Source organism: Carya illinoinensis, chromosome 13 (assembly GCF_018687715.1).
Source record: "Carya illinoinensis cultivar Pawnee chromosome 13, C.illinoinensisPawnee_v1, whole genome shotgun sequence".
NCBI classification, from domain to species: Eukaryota; Viridiplantae; Streptophyta; class Magnoliopsida; order Fagales; family Juglandaceae; genus Carya; species Carya illinoinensis.
The window spans coordinates 32,048,836-32,071,890 of record NC_056764.1 but is presented as its reverse complement, the minus strand read 5'-3'; the positions used below and the strand labels follow the sequence as shown (position 1 = coordinate 32,071,890).

General features: G+C 33.5%; 1 protein-coding gene across 1 annotated transcript; it reads right to left on the bottom strand.

The window, feature by feature from the left end:
• Window positions 1-8,950: 8,950 nt before the first annotated feature.
• On the bottom strand, window positions 8,951-19,013 carry LOC122291544 (linoleate 13S-lipoxygenase 2-1, chloroplastic-like). The gene is made up of 9 exons (XM_043099318.1): window positions 18,579-19,013; window positions 16,534-16,802; window positions 13,663-13,900; window positions 11,863-12,201; window positions 11,691-11,776; window positions 10,926-11,036; window positions 10,487-10,788; window positions 10,001-10,267; window positions 8,951-9,854 (listed from the first exon to the last, which is right to left on the bottom strand). Exons 1-9 carry the CDS (start codon window positions 18,952-18,954, stop codon window positions 9,095-9,097), a joined length of 2,748 nt encoding a protein of 915 aa, XP_042955252.1. The 5' UTR covers window positions 18,955-19,013; the 3' UTR covers window positions 8,951-9,094.
• Window positions 19,014-23,055: the final 4,042 nt, after the last annotated feature.

Below are 23,055 nucleotides of genomic sequence, written 5' to 3'. Positions count from 1 at the left end.
ACGCAAAAGACTATTGCCAGTCCTTTTGGTTACGGCACCCAAAGACATGACACTATAGGTTATCTTTTGTGACGAAAATTAGGTCGCCACATACAATTCTAACTAAGAATTATTTTAACCGTAGTCTATGCTTAATTCACAACAATTTTGATCCAACACAACAAAATAGGCGACGAAAATTAAAATCTAAGTTTTCTTTTGCCGTACCAGGTAAGGATGTATATTTTCCCCTATTTTTCTTCTCCCCCAGCCCAATACCCTTCAATCCAATGTCTTGTCTCTATTGCACAAAGTGCCCCATGCTGTAATGGTGGGCAGTGGGGCCTCGCACCCCGCTACCCCACCCCTGTTTTCCCCACTCTCGCATGGCAGAGCGGGCAACCGCCCTGCATGGGTGGGGGCGAAAGCCCCCGCTCTGCATCTAGTCCCCCTAGTGGAGGCGGGGGGCGGGGAGGGCCTAACCCCGCCCTGCCCCCTACATATATTATATATAAAAACATAAATATTTATATATACACAAAAGCATAAATATAACTTTATATTTTACAAATTGTGTATATATAAATATATATATATATATTACAATTTGTTAGACTTGTTTACAAAGTATACATTAGCAAATTTAAAAACTATATAATTTTAAATTACTACACTATAACTTATATAACGTATGCACTAGCAAATTTAAAAACTACATAATTTTTAAACTATAGTCATATTTACAAAATTTAAATTTACAATTTGAATCTAAAAATATATTTTGATCACTTTTGGATTTAGAAATAATTTTTAAATAAAAAAAAAAAGTAGTAGTTTTTTAAAGTGAAAATGAGGTGGGGCGAGGCGGATATTCGCTCCACACCCTGCCTAGCAGAACTGGTTGCAGGGAGGGGGCACCCCTACCATGCCACCCCTTCCCACTCCGCATTGTCTTCGCCCCACATTTGTGCCAAGCCTCTCTCTCTCTCTCTCTCTCTCTCTCTCTCTCTCTCTCTCTCTCTCTCTCTCTCTCTCTCTCTCTCTCTCTCTCTCTCTCTCTCTCGCTGTGTAGCATAGAACCCACAAATCTGGTCGATTAGTCCTACCCTTTCACTCCAATTAAGGTTTTCTCTAGCCCACAACTACACACCACAAGAAGAAGGAAATCATCTGCCACTCATCTGCCGTGATTCTCCTTTCCCTTGGTCTCTCTCACCCTAAATTGTTTCTGGAGTATAATGTGGCACCCTTGACCCCCACGTGCGAATGGGTGGAAGTTGTGACACCAAGATAAGGACTACACCGGTCACGCACCCCAATCTCCAAGTGCTCAGAGTGTGTGCAACATGAAATTAAGTATCCATTACTAAAAGTTGTAGTGAAAAAATAAAGGACATGCAACTAAGAACTAGAAATCTAAAACATTACAATGAAATAAAAGTCCATAAAAAGGTTATACAGTCATCTAACAAAAGTAAATAAAAGGAAATTACAAAAAATAAGGGAAACAAACCCCACAATCCATGAGCGACACCAACGAGTCACTTCTTTAGTAGAGTCGGTCCCTCAGGCTCAACTTCTTCCTCTAAATCAAAGTTTACGATTCCATAAAACAGAACCGTAGGATAGGAATATCACAGTGAGATTATGAAATCTCAACAAGTAAGTAACCCAACAACATCCAAGAGATTAAAACATATTTAATACAATCAACATGTCCACAACCACACAGTAAAACATACAAGAACCAAATCCATCATTTTTTTCAAAAATGACACATTTATGCACACACGCCAAAAAAACTCATTTGGCCCAGACATATCCATTTATTACAATACATCATGGTATCCCCTAGGGACTATCTGCACACACTGACTCCCTTCGTCACACCACAAGTAACAACCTTGCATGTGACTTCATAACGAGTGATGGCCAGCTCCGCATCCAATGCATTCGTGACCAAGCATCCTCTAGCCCCTACTAGTAGAAGAGCCATAGAGTCGGCACAAGAGCGTTACCATCTCGTTCGATCCCATTGTCACCCGATAACAACTCAGGGGATGTCACCTCAGTTTATTATGCTCCCGAGTAATCAGAGGAGTTTCACGGAGATAATGTCACATCTCGACTTGGGTTCATGATACGTACACACCCATAAATCATTTCTTGAAACTTCCACACCGAAACACCATTTTCACCCATTTCACAATACAATCAAAGGGCATAGTATTTATTAATAATAAGGCAAAAAATCATCAATACAAAAATGCAAATGCGTGATAGGTAGTATATTGGATGACATGGCAAGAAACACATCAAGCAATATACAGCACAATACAAACACTGTTTCACAAACCAACTACACACGTAATCCCATACTCCATTTTTGGCCCAAGGTCCAATCTAACCTCAACCACAGTTTAATTTATCCAACGATCCATTGGGCTCAAGGCCCAGCCCAAGCAACTAGACTACAGAAAAATGTTAGTGTAAAAATATTATTTAAATCTCAAAGAGGTTCATCGGAAGATTACTTATAACAACGGAAAGACAAATATGGAAGATCAAGGGTTCGCTAGACTATGGATAATGCCAAAAGTGGCGGAGCAGCAGTAGGCTAGGGTTTACAAGGGCTGGTCGAGGCTTCAAGACTAAGAAATGGAGGGGGAGCTAAGGGCTTCGGGTGAAGGGGAGGAGAAAGGAGGTAGTCATGGTGACGTTGTGATGGTGCTCGGTGGGGTTGGAGGCTGGCGATGGCGGCACACAGTGGTGGATCTAAGCCGTGCATGAGAGAGAGCCTGTGAGAGAGATGGGCATGCGTGAGGGTAGATCGGGTCTATGGGTGGCTAGGTTGATGGTGGTCAGAGGAAGCTTGTGACGGTGACTAGAGGCTATGGGTGGCGAAGCTTGGCTATGGGTCATGGAGGACCTGTGAGATAGAGAGGATAAACGGGGAGGAGAGAGGTGCTCATGGCATGAGGGGAAGCTAGTGCGGTGGCATTGGGTGGCAATGACGACAATGTTAGGTTATAGTGGGAGAGAACCCAAGAGGAGATAGGGGCATTTCAGGAAAGAAAGGGCAAGGGGGAGCTGCAGTGGTTGGGTCCATGAAGGGTGCTTGCTAGTGAGGGGAAACAACTGCTGGTGGTAGCAGGCGACAAACTATGGCGACGCTACTAGCTAGGAGAGAGAATTAGGTGAGAGGGAGGAGGGGGTGCAGTGTACACGGGCTAAAGGAAGAAGAGAGAGAGGGAAAAGGAAATAGAAAAAAAAAAAAAAAAGTAACTTGGGTATTAAATCTAAAACCTTCATCTTGGGGTCTTCGCTCTAATCCAATAGTGAGGAATTACACTAGAGTTAACTAACTTAACATAGATAAAAAGATATATAAAAACACAGCAACTTAGTAATAATAAAGTAAAATAGTAAAAACCAACAATAAAAATAATTTGAAATAAAGAGTCAATAATTAATAACGAGAAAAGGCACACTAAAATAAATCACACAACTTAGGCAGTGATAACAATAAAATACTATAATCAAAATAATAATAACCAATTTAAAACAAAAAAAAAACCAATAAAATAATTAGTAAAATAAATAATTAAAAACACAAGGAAATATAGGATATCACATATAATATTGTTCTGCATGTATTTCATTCAATTTTGAAATTACACATTTATTCAGGATGCTTTTTGGAGGATAATATTATTTTGCATGTGTTTGGTTCTAAGTTTAGTGATCAAGAACCTAATATACTTCATGGATTGATGAATTACACTCTTAATTGAATTTATTTTGGTCTTTGATCAAATCATGTATAGTTTTATTAATGATATGCAAAATTAGTACTAGAGAGTTGATTTAAACTACAATTATTCACAAACTAAGTAGGGCTGAGCACTGATGCAACCGGAATCGGATTTGGCCTCCTCCAACTTTGACTCCGACTTTGTCGGAGGCCGAATCCGACCTCCGACTCCGACTCCGACTCCGCTTACACCCCACTCCGCTCCGACTCCGACTCCGACTTGTCGAAGCGGAGTCAGACTTATAACATGTTTAGCATTGGAAGCAAGACAACCACAAAATTTATTCCCCCGCCCAGGAAAAAACATCTTTCAATTACTTATCCAAAAAACAAACAAACAAAATATAACACCATAGTGATAATCTTGGTTAGAACAACTGGTATTAGCGACAACAAGCAAACAAGTACATTATTTGAAAAAAAAAAAAAGAATATTGCAATGAAGAGTAATCAATCCGACCCGGCGATCCGTTAGAAAATATTAAGAAAAAATAAATAAAAGAAGCATCTGAATCAGGCGAACAAATGTCAGTGGATCTGAGATCAAAATCTAGAGAGAGAGAATGATCATTACTTGAAAGAAAGAAGAGGAAATTATCCAAAGGGGCGATGGAGGTCGGAGGGGCGACGGAGGAGCGACGGCACAACAATGGTTCACGGGTTCACGAGTTCAGATGAGAGGTTAGGGTTCTGAAGGTGAGGGAGAAAGTGATTCGACATAGGGGGAGGGGAGGGAATCGGGGGGGAAGGGCCCAAGGGGGGGCGAAACCTAATAAGAATCATAAAATGCACTGAAACGGTGCCGTTTCAGTGACAGATATTGGGGAAAAAAAAAAGGGTTTCGTGAAACGACACCGTTTCACGCAACCCAGTTTCTAATAACGGCGCCGTTTGGGGTTTTTCCTTCTTCTACATTCTACTAATCTACTTCTAAACAATAAAATAAATTAATAAGTAAGTAAAAATATATTTAAGTTAGTTAAAATATATTTAAATTAGTAAAAATATATACTATTATACATATTATATATTAGTAATACACTAATACTAATACTATTAGTCTATAATATATAGTAAATTAGAAATATTTATTAACTTAATATATATATATATAACTAATAGTATACTATTAAATATATTATATATTAGTAATACACTAATATTAATACTATCGGTCTCTTAATATATAGTAAATTAGTAATATTTATTAACTTATTTACTATAGTCTAATAACTAAATAGTCTAGATGTAATAACTAGTAACTAATAATATGTCTATAGCACTAGTTACACTAGTACTAATAGATAATAACTTAAAGATATATATTTAATATATATGGAACTAATAGTATACTATTGAACTATATTAGTAATTTACTATATACTAATAGTCTAATACTAATAGTCTAATAGTCACTACAGCTTAGTGCATTAGAACGTATGGAATTTCGAATTTTACTCCGAAGAATAGTGAGCTTGAGTACTTATTTGGCATATGGAAGTTTAGATGGTAGAGTTGGCTTTAGTATTAGTGTGTTAGATTGAATTTTATCTAAAGCATTTTTTAATTTCACTCAACTGCGGTAAATATGCTCCTTAACTTTTAGCTTTATTAACTTAGGTTGTGATCTAAACCAATGTTGAGGAAAGTACCATATTGAAGCACTGTATTTCTTTATGGTGAATTCACAACTTCACCTATTGTTATAACCTTGTGCCCTTTATACAAATTCAACCACTCCCACACAAAGAAAACATACCATGTACTTAGGGAACATTTGACCCGAGTAAAACCAAATACTGATTGATTTTCCCCTACATACAAAAAACAAGAATCGATTGATTTTCCCATACATACTAAAAACAATAACCAGTTGGTTTTAATATTTATATATTGTAACCCTTAAAAAATTTATGTGACGCCCCCAACTCCCATATACAAAAATGCAAGAATCAAGACGTCGAGATGATAAAAACACGGGTCAAGCATCTCAACAATAAGTATCAAGTGTGTATACATACAGAAAGTATACAACAAAAATGCAACGGATAATTTAAGTAAGTCGACTAAATACCAAAATTTTAAATACACGCAAAACAAAATAAAAGTATTTCAAAATATTATATAGTTATCCAACGAAAGTAAAGTAAAGACCAATATTTACATAACTAAAAAGTGATACATAACCCACGAACCAAAGTGACCACACATCACTCCCCTGTTGGAGCCACATCCTCAGGCTCTACATCATCATCTGCATCAAAATCTACGGTAACATAAAACGGTACAACAAGGTATCGAATACCATGAGATTGCAAGTCTCAGCAAGTAATCAACCAAACAATCCAAGAGATAAAAATATATTAATGCATCCAACAAATATACGTGCACATGACGAAAACATGCATGTGACCGAAAATCATTCCCCAAAATAACCAATTGCTATCTTCCTAGAAAATGGCTCAATCATAAAATCCATCATTTTTTCATAAAATGGTCCGCATATCTATTTAATAAAAATTGACATTTTTTCAGAAAATGGCCTATTAACCAATTAATATTGTAGATGAAAATTGCAGGCAGGACTCTACTACCATCCCTACCGAGTGCACCATATACGGGAATCACAGGCGGGACTACCACCATCTCTGCTTGCCATCATCCCTATAGCTCCCACTATAGGCGGGAATCGCATTCTGGACTACCACCATCCCTACCGAGTGCACCATATACGGGAATCACAGGCGGGACTACCACCATCTCTGCTTGCCATCATCCCTATAGCTCCCACTATAGGCGGGAATCGCATGCTGGACTACCACCATCCCTGTTTACTACCATCCCTACTGCATGTACCATAGACGGGAATCATAAGCGGGACTCTACCACTGTCTTTGCTTACCACCATCCCTACAGTTCATTTATCCTCTTTTTCAATCTATTAGAGTATTATAGGCGGGAATCACATGCGGGACTCTACCACCATCCCTACTGCATGCACCGTAGACGAGAATCACAAGTGGGACTACCACCATCCCTACAACTTCCACTATAGGTAGAAATCGTAGGCGGGACTACCATCATCCCTACCGCTTGCATCGTAAACAAGAATCACAAGTAGGAATCTATCACTGTCCATGCTTACCACCATCCCTACAGTCTCTTTTTCCTTTCCCTTAATCCTTACCAATCATTTATCACAAATCAACCTAAATTCTTTTCTCACATGAAGTCCCAATTTTTTTGTACAACGCATAAATATGCATGCCATAGTGTAATAAAAATCATGATACTAAACACAACATAATACATGCAAGAACAATTCGTTTCAATAAACAAACTATCCTCAAATCCAACCCAACCCCCATACTCTTCAAACTACAAGTCTAGCACAACCAACCAGCTGCAGAAAAGTTGTTAGTGCAACAGTATAATTAAATCTCAAGAAATTCTTTGGAAAATTACTTACAGTGTAAATTCGGACAAGGCCGTGGGTCTCAAAATATCCAATTTTGAAATGAGACAAACGAAGACTTATGATGGCTAGGGAATGGCTTAGAGGTGTTGGTGAAGCTACTTGTAGTGGTGGTTTGCTGTGGGTGGCAGCATGGGCAGCAGTTGAAGGTTAAAATATCCAAATCGGAAAATGAGATGAAAAGGCTTTAATTGTGGTGGATCGGGGCTGAGGAATGGTGGGTTAGGTAGCTAGGAGGTTGCCAATCAGGTGGAAAGAAGGTGGCTGCCCAAGGTGGTGCCACCGCAGCGCTAGGACACTAAGATCAAGTTGCTTGAAGTCGTACGTGGAGGAGTTTGGCAATGCGGGAGGGGCTAAAAATAGAGGGTGAGGTTGCCAGCAGGTGGGGAAGGACATGAGAGCGGTGGCGATGGCCACGGGCAGTGCATAGCGGTGTAAAAAACACAACCCGAATGGGTTTCACATGGCCAATGGAGAGAGAGAGAGAGAGAGAGAGAGAGAGAGAGAGAGAGGTCGCCAGAGGGTGGTGGAGCTGGTGGGCTAGGCAGTGACGTCAGACGGTGGCGCACGGCAGGGCTGGGTGGAGGAGAAGAACCAAGCGGAAGATAAAAAAGAAGGAAGGGTAGAAAAGCTCATATGTGGAAGAGGAGCAAGGGGAAAAAGAAAAAGAAAAAAAGAAGAAAAATAAAGTGGAAAGAGAAAAATGAAAAAAGAAAGAGAAATAAATAATGTCTAGTCTTTCTAATCTGGGTCTCAAAACTGATCCAATAAAAATAATTTCAAAACGGTGAGTTAAATAAAATAATTTAGAATAAAGAGTAATTTAAATAATGAACAATATTTAAAACAAGAACACATTATAAATTAAATTTTACAGTTAAAAATCTTAAAATAATACTGCATAAATCATCTAAAATTTAAAATAAAAAAGTCCATAATTTTAATTAATTAAATAATTTACTTAATTAAAATATACGTAAATACACGATATCACACTTTACAAATTCAAGAATAATCATGACAAAGCTAGAACCGATGGATTTTCCCAATTTATTTACATTTTGGTCTAATTGTAGACGTCATGCTTCAATTGTACTACGTACGTAAGTAGAACCGTGGCGTTATCATTCTTCAAACATTGGGAGATATCATACGTACTTTATTGCCCTTTTTTGGACAAAATGCCCGTTTATTTTTACTCATTATGATAAGGCTTCCATGCTCTCCTGTTTATCTTCTAATCATAATATATATACACGTAAGAGTCCTTGGCCAACCTTTCTCATGATCACGTAACATAAAATACAATTTTCAGCATTTTTATTCGAGGCACTACTATCTCCCTCCCTTGCAATTATAGTAATAAATTCACTGATTTAACAAGTGCATGTATTTAACAAAGCTTCAAAAAATGTTTGTAAATGCTCTCGAATTGTAAAGAAATGGTGTAATGAATAAAATCCCAAATCTGAATAATCTGGGCAAGAGAGAATATATATCCTAATATAAGATCCCACCTTTCCTGAAAAGGAGAACTACTCATATGTGACAAGGCCTTTTTCGTATTTATAATGAACATGCCAATGATCATCATGTTGAAGATCATGTTGCATTAATCAGGGGAGCAAATACTTCTTTGAAGAGGTTATTTGGTGTTGGCTGTATATATGGTTAATCTGTTGTAGCGAAATATTTTCAGGTTTTATTCAAAATTTAAAAAATATATATGGTTCACCCTATAACATTATTTTTCGAAATATAACAAAACACAAAAGCTCTTTATAGCCTATGAAACTACACCACATGCAATATATGCAATTTCCATTTCAAATGGAAATGCTATAGGGAACTCCCTTTCCCGTCACTCCAGGTTCAGAAAAGGGTTTCAAAAGCTCATATGGCACAATCCCAGCCCCGTTTCTATTCTTCAAGTCCCTGTTGGCATTCCTCTCATCGATAACCCCTTCAAGCTGCTTCAACCTCCCATTAAATCGCTCAAAGGCAGCATTTATTTGTGGATTCTCAGCCCATGCCGGCTCTATTGCCTCCCCTAGATACTCTTCATCAGGAGAATGATTTGACAGTATGTCCAAAACAGCCATGACTTTCGTTGCTTGAATTTGTGAAGGGAAGCATTGTAAAAGTGCCCCTTCAGGCTTCTTCAAGAAGTTGGTCCAAAATTCTTCAGAAGGTTCTTCAGAGGGCATATTGATTCTAGCAATGGTAGGCCGATTAGGGAAATAACCAGCATAGGTGTATTGTCCAAAGTTCACGGCTGCATGGTGACCAGAAGTCACCCATATGATTGTTGTGATGATTTGTATAAGGTCTTCTGGGGTTTTGAGGACCGGCCACCATGATTCATCCTTTTTGTCACCATGACCAACTGTTCGGATTTCTGTCCACCATTCTTGTAGCTCTTGATCAGACCCTATGGCTCTTGGGTTAGGGTAATAGTAATTGACATAGTCGCTAACCCACTCTTTGATATTGTCCCAAAGGAGAAGGCCATCATTAGCAAAGGGGTAGTCCTCAATTGCCAGCTTTAGGCCATGAGGAGCAGTTGGATCCTCAACAGCAAGTCCCCTGGCAAGTAGTGAAGTCAATAAATTAGTTAATATATTTGGAGATAGATCATATCAATTATCAAGTTTATTAAATTTGCCAATACACGGTATTCCTATTGATTACTTTTATTAAACTTGAATAAGGAAAGGTTAATCATCAATAACCTGTTGATTAAATCAGCTGGTAGTGCCTCAAGGTTGAATTGCCATTGTTGGTCATAAGCGACAGAGCTAAGCTCCATCGAATACTTTCCAGGTGAGAATGAGCTCTCAATAATCCCTCCTGCATTGATGAGTGCTGCTCGAGCGAGAGCATTAATCTCCATAGTGTACCGAAAATGAGGGTGCAATAGTCTGTAGATTGGGTGCATCACACTAAGTTGTCTATTTGTTGCAATTATGTAAGGTTCTGTGCAACAATGAGTTCTTAGCCTGAAATTCAGCAGATAAAAGAATACAACATGTTAGTAGTTTATTTGTATAAATGCATTTTTTTTTACTATTTTATAGCACCATTTGTTGAACAGAAATCACTCGAAAATATATAATTTTATAAGCTTGGTCCAAATTAACTAATTTCTTATTGCATGGATAGATTTACAAGTACGGCATATTTCCATATAACAAGCTTGGGTTAGGTGGAAAATATACCAATGACTAACAAGTTGATGATAACCGGAGTCATGGGCTAGGACATGAGCTTTGGCAAGCCTCCACATCCAAACACCTGTAGCATCCCAACAGGGTGTGAAAACTTCTCTCCAATGTGGCTTTCCGTCCATCGGCGGTCTAGTTAGCTCAATGGCCAATGGCCTTAATGTGCCCTCAGGGTTAAGAAAGAAGAGCGTTCGTGATCCATAAAAAGTTGTGCCTTTAAGTTCTCTTACTTTGCTCACGTAGGGTAAAAACATATCATGGTAGTCTAGAATGAACAACTTCTTCTGATTTATGGCCTGCATGATTAATGTATAAAATTACAACTAACACGATTTTAATATTTGAATGGACGATAATTATAAGAATTAAGGGGTCATAATTTTCATCACCATATATCATGTGCATGTTATGTCTATGTTTTGGTGTTAATTACCTCCCGGACAGAACAAATGCCTTTGATTTCTCGTTCAATCATTTCTGTAGTGATTGCTGATTGTTGAGGGCCATAGATCTTTGGGTCAAGCTTACTCTTCAAGGGCCATTCCTAAATCATGATTTTTATACAAGTTTAGTATACAGAAATAAGATCCCTACACAGCAATTGTATCTTAATTGGGACTAAGAGAATTCCATACTACATATATACTAGCGCATCACATGTTGAATCATAATTAATTCTATTAAGCGATAGTAATTAGATGATATATCATTCATCCTATTAAACTATTTTCTTTATTTACTTTCAAATATCTTCCTCCCTTACCCTAATTTACTCATGGTATTAGCGATTAGTCTTTGATTTAGATTTTTTAAAACAAGATTTGGTCTAATTGTTGATAAATAATGTCATGATATGATAGTGAAATGAAAGTAGGACAAGCATTATATAATATATACCGAGTTCGGTATATATTAAAAGGCCTCATTTAGATAATGAAAGTGTTTCATCTCATCATTACAGCTTTTTTAAATTTTTACACAAAATATAATAAACAATTCAAATTTTTCAAATCTCAAAATAATAATAATATTATTAAAAAATAATATTCTAATAATATTTTATTCAACTTTCAATTTTCATTTAAAACTATTTCATTTCATCTCATTATTCAAACTGCACCTTAATGGTTTTTTAGAAAGAGTTGTCTCAGTTCTTATTTATTCAAGATCTTTCGTTGTAAATGACTGCAATTCATACCGTGACCAACCGTATGCTATACGGGTTGAGTCCTGCAAGAGTCTGCCTGGCAAATTCCTCATCCCTAAACCAAAAGAACTTGTCTCCTGCACATGCCAAAGAAAAACAATTTGAAGAAAGATTGCATAAGATGAAAAGATCAAACATAAGTTTTATGTGTCTGTTTTCTCACTATCCATTGTTTCTGGGGTCTCAAACCGCAACACATCATCTTGGGTTTCACTGATAGCCCTGACAAGCCTGGGCAGGATGCTGCTTAGCTTGCTTAGCAATCCTTTGTGTTCTGCTGTTTTTGGTGTAGGCAAGTTTACCCCTTCGTTGAAAAGTGAATCTATGGCCGTGAAGTAAGGGAACCCTAAATCACTGTCAAGGACTGCGGTCTCTAGGGATGGTAGCAATGCATGCAAAACAGAGTATACTGCCTTTGCAGAGAATGTTAGCTGCTTTACTTCTGAGAAATTTTCATCCCTTGGAACATAGACACTGCTACTTCTTTTCTCCGATAATGGATCTGGCAAAAATTAAGCAATTGTTCATAGGATTAAAAAATAAAAATAAAAAAGAATGAACTTGCATATTATAAATGAATGAAGAGCTATATTTACTGTGATTGTATTTATTACCCAAAAATTATTTTTATTTTAAAGTTATCATCTTAAATCATATTTATTGAGGTGACAGATTTATATTTTATAACTTTCTATTATATATTGTTCTGTTAGGTTATATTTTACTTCATATACCTTCTAGTAAACCTTAGGATAACGAACGGAAACTCTTGGATACGTATCATGCTCCAGAAGAATAAAAAGCTTATAACATTGTTATGATATTTTATTAATTTCTTTATCATTCTATTTTCTTATATTTTTGTAAAATTAAATTGGAAAACGTCCCTAGAGACATTTCATTTATACATTTGTTAAAACATAATATTGAACTATATGAGTCTCTTTAGAATTCAACCAATTGTGAGATTAAATACAAAAAAATAAAAAAAAAATAAAAATGTCAAAATTAAGATCGATGCATATTTGTAATTATATGCCTTATCTTAAAATCAAACCATTGGTTGTCACAGACCCACAACTGGATTGAAAGCCCATTTCAACCTTCCAGAAAGAGAATTAACGGATAAGGGACAAATTGAAAGTACTATCTCTCCCAAACATCAATAACATCGGGGGAATATTACAAGAAGGAAAATGATATACTTACTATTTCATTATAATTCATTAACTATTTTTTTTATATTTAATTTTTTTTTTAATTTTTTATTTTACTTAATGATTAAGAAAATAGGTATTAATAAAATTATATATTTTTTTTAATTTTTTTTAATGATTAAGAATGTTAAAAAAATATTTAAAAGAAAATAAAATAAAAATAAAAAAACTTGAAATGCACTTGAGTAGTAGATGAATGGTAATAGTAAGGCTATCACCACCCTTACAAGAATATTAAGCATGCATGGACCATCAAAGAATAAAACGAGTCAACGGATACATCTTTTTCAGATGTGACCAAAAAAATCAAATTTAATTAAATCCATAGCATAATTGATTCAATAATACATCTTATGTCTATCTTACATGATCATTATATATCGTCTTTAATTCAGAATAACCCTCCCTAAATTTTTTTTAAGAAAACGACCTTAATTTCTCGTGTTCTATTTTAAAAACTATATAATTAAAAATAAATAAACCCCCTTAATTACGAATAAATTAATCTTTACAGAATAATTGACAACTACAACCAAATAATATATAAAAATAATTAATCATATAATACACGGTCCATATTTCACTTCTATCTTACTATGAGATGTCATTATTCATCAACTTTTAATTTTTTTTTTCAAAAAATAATATATGATCCAAAAACGATGGAAAGATTTTTCATCAGATTTATAAAACTAAGATTGCATTACTACTCACTCGTGTAATAATAATTGAAGGGATATGCATACCTTTGTCACTGCGAGGGCGTCCAGTTCTGCAACGCCTAGGATATGGATGTTCCTTCCCGCCAAGTACTGGTCTTTTAAGATCATCACTACTATCAGGATCTCCAATATCGTTGTAGACATCATAATCGTAAACTCTATCTTGGGTCTTTCGTTCTCCTTCCCCATTTCCTCTCAAAGTGACAAGCTCTTCTTCTCTTAGCCTCCTCAACCCTTCTGGTGTCTCTGATGGTAAGTATGACTGCAAATCCACAACCAACACATATACATTAATATACATTCATCACGATCCAAAAGGAAAGAAGTTCCTGTAAAAAAGCGCTCTAAAGAGACAATACATATTATCATCTTCATCTATGATTTTTTTTTTTTTTTTTTTTTTTTTTTTATCAAGGTATAATAAGGTTTCGGAATGTAAAATTTAAATGGGTAAAAGTTGAGTTCCTGTAATGTAAATATTGGCTAGCTTCTAAATATTCCCAATTTTTATGACAACTGCTAGTCAGTCTTATATTTTTATCCCCTTGAAGTTAATACTTGTGCAAATTACAATTTTTTTATTCTTTTTCAAATACTTTTTAAGTATTTTTAATTCTTAAGAAAAGAATTACAATTTTATTAATATTTACTTATTTAATTATTAAAAAATTAAAATATTCGAGAAATAACCAAAACTAAAAGAAAAAAAAAAATTAATTATAAGTGATTATGTGCATCAATAGACGTACATATCCAACGTAATTATCTTTTAATGAAAATAGTATCAATTTAAATTTTAAATTTTAAATAAGAAAATAACAGTATTGATATGCAGATCAATATGTGAATTTATTTATATATAATAATTTTTTTTTTTTTACCAAATGTTTGATATATGGATAATGAGTAGAAAAATTTAATTAATTTAAAAAAAATAAACTCAAAAATAATTTTAAAATATAAAAAAATATAATATATAAGATGTAGTAATAATAATTAGCAAAATTCTTTGAAAAAATACCGGTTACCGCTTTATTATTTAAATTGATTACTGACTAATTTTGTGGGTCCACATATTTTGCAAAGGAATCTTCACTCTCTGAATAACAAGAAAAGATGATATTACTGTTCGGTGTCCGAACAATTCTTTTCACTTCTCTGAGATCGACGGATCCTGGTTTTTCTTGAGATGAAAATGCCACTCTTATCAATGATTTTATAGTTGGTTTTTATTATTATTTTTACTTAATAATTAATTAAATATTTTTTAATAATATTATTAATTTTTTTATTTTTTAAAAAATCTTTAAATATATTAAATATATATATAAAATACAAAAAAAAAAAAAAAAAAAAAAAAATCTCAGAAAAGATAAGCAGAGCCCAGCGGTGAGAGTAGCACCACACATCTTCGCAACCATTCATTAGCTAGCTACAATGAACACGTGAATAACGACAGAAGATAACGCTTGACTTTTGAGCAATCAAGCGATTATCGTACGAATCAGCAGCTCAGGATCTACACATATTGTCCCCCGCAATGTCTATTATTTCTATAAAATATAAATAAATAAAAAATTATATTCTTTCTAACTTTTCCTCTATCGCTACAGTATCTATACAGTAAACTACATTATTGCCATATTTCATTATTTTGTTTTCCCAATAGAGTTTTATCTGTCTTTAGAGTACCACTACAATACCGTTATAATAACGCTGATTACTATTTTTTTTAAATCTATATAATTATCTGTTAAAATTTTTATTTTATTATAATATATAATTAAAAATATATATTTCAAATTTGATAAAATATAATATAATAAATAGATCATAATTAAAATAATTTCATTTAACAAAAAAATGCGTTCATATTTAAAAACATTGAAATCATCACAGCCAATTATAAAAAATATATTTTAGAAAAGTCAAACTATTTATAGGTTTTTAAATTAATAATAGATATTACTTATTTTTGATATATTTATAATATTTTCTAGTCAATAATCAAAAATATTTTTCAATAATTAGTAGGACCCACCACTTTATCAAATTCGTAGAAAGTTAAAACCATCTCATCTGATCTTAATTTAAAAATATTACTACTATTCAAAATATCTCATCTCATCTCATATGAACTGTATAACCAAACGATACCTCAAGAAGAATTTTAATATTGTGTTTAGGAAATTTTTAGATGAAAAAGGATTTTATTTATATATATATATATATTCATTTTTTATTGTACTATATAATTTAATAATTAATTTCAATTACATTAGACAAGTAGTAGTTTTACATATTACCATATTAGATATCCTGAATTCGAATCTTAATTCTACACTTTATCTCATTTAATTAAATATTTTAGTGTTAGATTAATTTACTCACTAAGACAAAATTTGACCCACACGGCCTGAGTGGAGTTTTAAGAATATATTACAAATAATTAAATTTATATCTTCAAATCAATTTAAAATTTTACGATAAGTAGTAATTTCACACATGCAACCATACAATTAAAGAAATTCCTATCATCATGAATTGAAAATACTACATATTACATTTGATTTTATATATGAGTATTCATTTTATTTTATTTATTTATTTGTTGGTTAAAGTTCGAAGTACTGTTGTTCTTTTGTCTGTTGTTAGGGCTGGGACACCTTTTAGTTTTTTCTACACTACTGTGGCAAACCTAATTATAATTTTAAGCACTCATGATTAATTAGCTTAAAAACCCTTAATTAATTTCCAAGCTGCACGATTAATATTACTGACCTAGAATGCATGCATATATATATATATTTGTTGGAAGTATATATATTATAGTTCATGTTTAATTAATTTAGTGTAGTAGTTAAATTAGGAGCTAGAGAAAGGGAGCTGGCTGACCTTGTTTGTGAAGAAGACTCTCTTCTGAGGGTAGTCATGCTTTGAGTGAACCCATGAATTACAGGTCAAACTGACGGTGCCATTAGGGAAGCCATCAAGGATAATATCCTTGAGATACATCTCCTTGTGGTGCTCATTTTCCAACAAAATGGCCCCAACCTCTCCGAAATCTGCCGGAACTTCAAAACCTGACTCATATTTCACCTCCCCGTCATCTTGGCTCGTCCAGCGTGCATACCCTTTGATTGTCTCCTTCTCTAATCCCGTCTCTTCAAAATTAATTAACAATTATATTAATACTACAATTAACAGTTATATTATGGAATAATATAACCTTTTTAAACGAAATTCAACCATTAATACTTTTGAATGCGCACACACCACCGTATGTAGTACATACGTACATACATATATAGTACATTAGATTAATGAAGTTGCAGGGACCATAGTCGATTTCAACTTGCATGGCAGTACTTTTGTGGGAACACGCGTGAATGGACCAGCCAGAGATGCTTTCGTATTTATGAGTTTTTAAGCCTAGCTACTTGGTAGCCTGATTTGCGCCTGACTGACATAATTGCACAAACGCTAGTACACTGTCAACTTTGCCTTTTCGCCTAGAATCTAACGCTCCATATAATCCGGTTTTCTAATAAGAAATCTGAATTTAAGATTTTTCACCCATTTTATATAATAATAATAATAATAATAAACAAATTTGCTTTCGTATCTCACTCTATAGCTGATTACATGATTTGAAAATTTAAGAGGCTGATTAATTTTATATATATTATATGTAGCTCGCCCTTATGAATATCTCTATTAATTTACATAGAAATAGGCATACAGACAGACAATATTTAATCAGTATATAATAAACAGTAGGGTTCTGTCCCCCGAGCCGGTTGGTTGAGGAAATCATGTCAAGATTAATATAATACGTTGGAGATAATATATAACTAAATCAAGGTATATAACATGATATCAAGATAATATCAAATAAAAATTAAAATATAATAAAGTTTGAAAGCTCTATCTTTTATCTTGTTTTGATTGGAATACAAAACTATAAAATTTTCCCTCTTAATTAAAACAATGAGGCAAAAACTGTTCCTCAGCTAGCAAAATATTAACAACAAATTAGACAACAAACCACACGAAGTTTTTCTCACTTTCTTGTTTTCACAATTTTTATTTTCAGAAATCTTTTAGCATTTGCCGCGAATATAACTCGCAGCTAAATGTTTGACTATTTTGGACTGTAAAAACTGTTCACAAATAGACCATTGCAACGAAAGCCGCAAATATCACTTGCAGCGAAACTATTTGGTGAGAAATATTTTTGTCCAGTACTGTTCGCAACTAAATGCTGTCATATTTTCTGCAAGCTCAATAGCTTTTTCCCACTTTTTTGTTGCCTGAAACGTAGGTATTTCCTACCATTTGGCCTTGCCGTGGAGAGAAATATTTTCTATGGTGAGTTATATTCTACGACGCCCCACGGCTAAAATTGGTCGGAAATGAGATTTTTAGCCCGGAACTGTGTTCGTTTGCCACCAAAATCATTCAGGGGAAAGTGCAGTATGCCAGTACTTAAGGTAGTTTGAATTGAGAAAATATTCTCAATCTATTCCATCTTATTATTAAAATTTTTTCAGATTTTTATATAAAATATAATAAATAATTTTATTTTTTAAAATTTTAAAATAATAATATTAAAAAATAATATTCTTATAATATTTTATTTAATTTTTAATTTTTATCTAAAATTACCTCATTCCATCTCCCTCCAACCAATGGATATATACTTGAGAATAAATTATTGGGATGGTACCAAGGTTCCATTTCAAGCAGGAAAAGCATGTATAAATTGAACAACGAACCAACTACAAATTCGAAAAATATAATAATAATAATTTCATACGTCAAAATGTAGGGGGGAGGGTGGAAGCCACACAGTCGTTCTTCAAATTAACGTTTAATAATATATCATAATTAAATTGTTCGGGTGTAATTAATATCTTGAATTAATCATGAGTACTTACTAGGATCAAGCTGGGCGCTAACAAGCTCCAAGAGGAGTGTTTTTCCAAGCCAGTCTGTTACATCATCTAGTCCTCGGTCTATACCAAGGTTGGAGAGGAAGCCACCAACAGTAAGTTTCACAGTTACAGTGGCCTTAACAGAGGTTGCCTTCTCGGTAGACTCCGTTGCTACGGCTTTAATATTATTGCCAGGCACGGAGGCGATTCGAACATTTTTGTTTTTCTTGTGGAATGAGTAGTACTGCATCGAAAATATTGGAAGGGAAGCAATACTATTGCCATTTCCATGGAGGAATGGCTTGTGCAAAAGGAAGCTGGGGGTTAGGGTGGAGGAGGAGGAGAACTGCGGCTGGAGACTTGGCAGTGGTTTCAACATTGTCTGCGCAGCTTTTGTGGGAGAGATATTTCGCTTGTGGTTACAGATGAAGCAAGCTGTTTATCAATGCTTCGTATATATAATAGTTAAGGGCATTCAATTATTGCAGCAATAATTTTTACAGAAATATGTTTACCCACTATTCCAAGTCTTTTCCACGTGAAATGTAAGGGAAATGAGAAATGTTACACATCATTTCATATCACATATTTTATATATTAAAATATTATTTTTTATTTTTTTATTTTTTATTTTATTTTATTCTTATTAAACTAATTGAATTATTCTCTTTATCATCCACACACTACATATTTATTATAAAAAAAATAAAAATTAAAATTAAAATAAATGTGATGTGTGAAGTGTGAAGATGACAAGAAGAATTTTTCAAGAGAAAATGAGGCTGCAATATGTTTCTTCCCACGAAATTATATTATATGTTCTTGTATTGTAGTTAGAAAGAGAATTACATATATCTAATAAGCCGAGGTAGAGAAAATTCGGATAGGGAGATCGCTTTGTCAAATAAACGTCGAAAAAACGAGGCAATATGCACATGTAGGCCCTTTTCTTTTCTTTTTTTTTTGTCCTTTTCTATTCCTTTTTTCCTCTTGCCCACCCTCTAGCTGGGTTTAGGAGGACAGCTAGCAAGATGGCTTAGGCATTGCTCGTGCATTTGGGTGTTGAAGTATCTTCAACACTTCTCAACCTTTCTCACTATTATTTATTATTTTATTATTACTTTTCACCTATTTTTATTACTATTCCTTACTTTTTACCTACTTTTTATTATTATTCATTACTTTATTATTACTTTTCACCTACTTTTTATTACTATTCACAATTCTGCTCAACACTTCTCAATACCCAAATCTCTAGAGATTCTTAATTTCTTTGGATAACAATATTATTTTTTGAGATAAATAATAAAGCTAGAAGCTGACATATGAACAAAAATGATATTATCAACTTGAAATTAGTCATGGTTGAGACTTGAGAGAAATATGGATATGATATTCTTACCTAATAATAATTACCATGATCCAAAATTTTTAGGATTGTTGGATATTAATTTGATTAAGATTTTAACCCTCAGGATTATAACATTATATCACGTTTTCGAATCCAACATCTAGGATGTCTCACTCTATCGACACTAACCCGGTAGTAGTTATTTCTCTTTTGGCAGTTTCATTTATCTATTAATATTCAATAACTTGATAGTATATTCATATATAGTACCAAGGCATTAATATTTTAATCTAGCCTATAGGTCACCCCCTCTGTAACTTGAACTTATGACATATGTAGTTCCTACTCTGATATCAATTGATAAAGATGGCCCAACCATTAATCTTAAAATTTTTAAAATTATTGGATATTAATCTGATTAAACTTTTAACCCCCGTTATCATAACATAGCTCTTGCTAATTTGGTAGTTTCCCCCGTGGTAGTCAAGAGATTATAAGGCCAGAAAAACCTTTTAACCAAGTTGATCTTCTTCTATAAACACAGTCATAAGGAGAAATTCCTAACCTTAGTTAGGGGAAAGAAAATTCAAAAGACATTTTCAAAATATCTTATCCAAAGATTTTTAATTAATTATGTTAGGCCATTGCGTGAGTGAAGTTTAAAGGTAATTAATTATGTTAGAATATTACCGTGGTGATTTCGCAAATTAGATGGACTTATAAAGCAGGCATGCAAGCATGCTCGATCGACCAAATCAACTTTTGGGGCATTAAAAACTTTTTTCCAACAGAAATCTGTCGGAGGAAAGAAAAGATTAATATGGTTGTGATAAAATATGATAAACACGATGAGATTAATATGGTTGTGATAAAATATGATAAACACGATGAGATTTTAGTGAAAACGTTTTGTGTTGTGAAAAGAATGATTGCGGGTGAAAAATATGAAAAACATGATCTTATCATCTTCAAGTCAGTCGTGTGGTGTGCATTAACGGACTCAATCAAAATATAAATATATATGAGTTTTGTTATGTCTAAATAAAGTCGCATATTAATTTACGTATTAATATTAATTTATTTATATTTAAAATTTTTTAATAAAATCTATTTATTGATTAATTATATTAGATTGATATATATATTAATGTACAGTTATGCTTACAATTAGATTTATTTGTTTAACGTATTCTTGGATGGGGAGTTGGGACAATATATATGCGTGTCATGTTACCCTTCAGTTCTCTCAACAGACTTGGACTTAACGCGCGTTGTCCTGCTGATCAATGATCGGATGAAGGGAGAACTTATAACACGTAGGAAAGGTCCCCACGCTAACGAATCCCATGTATGAAACATGTATAGGATTCGGAATATTTAATAAGTTGATGACAAAATTATTAATTAATAACCATATACATAGTCGATCATGAATTATTACGTATATGAGATGTATCAATTGTGAAATAATCACTTATATTAAAATTTTAAAATAATAAAAAGAGATAAATTTAATTATTTTTATTATAATCTCAACACCTCTAACATTTGGACTGACAAGTTGAGATATATAATTAGTTACATCAAGTTTGACAGATATAAATTGAGAGATATTGGGCATAGGCTATAACGAAGGTAAGAACTGTAGCAACAGTGGAAGAGCAATGGCTCTTTCCATACCAAGTCTCGCTAGGAAATTAGTGGGGTAGGAGTCTCTCTTAAATAAAGTGTTATCTCTTAAATAATTTTTTTATAAAAGGTTATAGAGAAAATTGTGTTTGTGTGGAGTTTTAAATATAGTAAATGACTTATGATCTAAAAATTTTTCAGTATATATTTAATTATGGATATAATTTTCTTTAATAAATAAATAAAATCAATTTTTGATAAAAAAAAATAAAAAATAATAAACACCAAAAAAATGAAAAAAAAATAAAAACCTTGAAAGTAGCCGTGATTGAGACTTGAGAGAAATGTGGCGATGACATTCGTACCCAATAATAATTGCTAGCTCTTGGTAATTTGGTTGTTTCCCCCACGCGGTAGTCAAGCGATTATAAGGTCAGAAAAATCTTCTAACCAAATTTTCCTTCAATAAACATAGTCTGTAGGAGAATTTCTATCAGAGAAATAACATTTATAATTATGGTTATCTAAATGATATGTAGTTATTTTAAAAAAATAAATTAATATAAAATTTATATAAAAAAATTAATTTTTTAATCGTAAATTTTATTTTTTCTAAAATAATTACGTGATATTTATAATTTTACGATTATACGTATCCTCTTCCTATTAACCTTGGTACGCGCGGGGAAATAAAACTCAAAAGACATTTTCAAAGTAGTAATTATTAATTATATATGTTAGAATATTACCATGGTGATTCGCAAATTCGATGGACCTAGGCAGGTAGGCATGCATGCTCGATCGACCAATTCAACCTTTGTGGTACGAAAAAGACACAAAAGATTATATTGTACTTTTGTTGATAAAATATGAAAAACGTGATGATCTTTTACCCAAAACGTCGTGTTGTGAAAAGAATGATTGCGGGTTAAAAAAAATGAAAAACATGATCTTATCATTTTCAATTCTGTCGTGTGGTGTGGATTAATTGATTCAAATATATAGAACTGTCAAAAAGCTTCATCACTTTCTCATTTCGTATTTTTCACCCGCACAGCTTTACATTGAGAGAATACAAATCCATAGAAATTAACTTGCAATTCTATAATTTTTGGCTATACAGATATCGATCTCGGCAAAGATCATGTCATACCTTGTCTCGCCGCGATGATTCTATATTTACATCTACAGCTATATCTTTCCTAAGTTGGTTTTCAACAGCTCACGCCAACTGTCAAACGTATTCTAAGATGGGGGCCTTATATGCGACGTGTCATGTTACCTTTGAGTTCTCTCAACAGACTTGGACTTAACGTTGTACTGTTGATCAATCGGACGAAGGGGAAGCTTATAATATGTAAACATTGTCCCCACGCTAACGAATCCCATATTGTATATATGAAACATCGGACTCGGAAAATTTAGTAAGTTGATGACAAAATTATTAATTAATAACTATATACATAGTTGATCATGAATTACTATATATATAAGATGTAT

Bases quoted from the DNA above. Each gene is read 5' to 3' on its own strand.
- LOC122291544 (XM_043099318.1), bottom strand. From the start codon at position 18,954: ATGTTGAAACCACTGCCAAGTCTCCAGCCGCAGTTCTCCTCCTCCTCC. The intron at 12,202-13,662 runs GTATGCATATCC...AATTTTTGCCAG, and splicing joins ACGCCCTCGCAGTGACAAAG to ATCCATTATCGGAGAAAAGA. The intron at 10,268-10,486 runs GTATATTTTCCA...GCTGAATTTCAG, and splicing joins CATCAACTTGTTAGTCATTG to GCTAAGAACTCATTGTTGCA.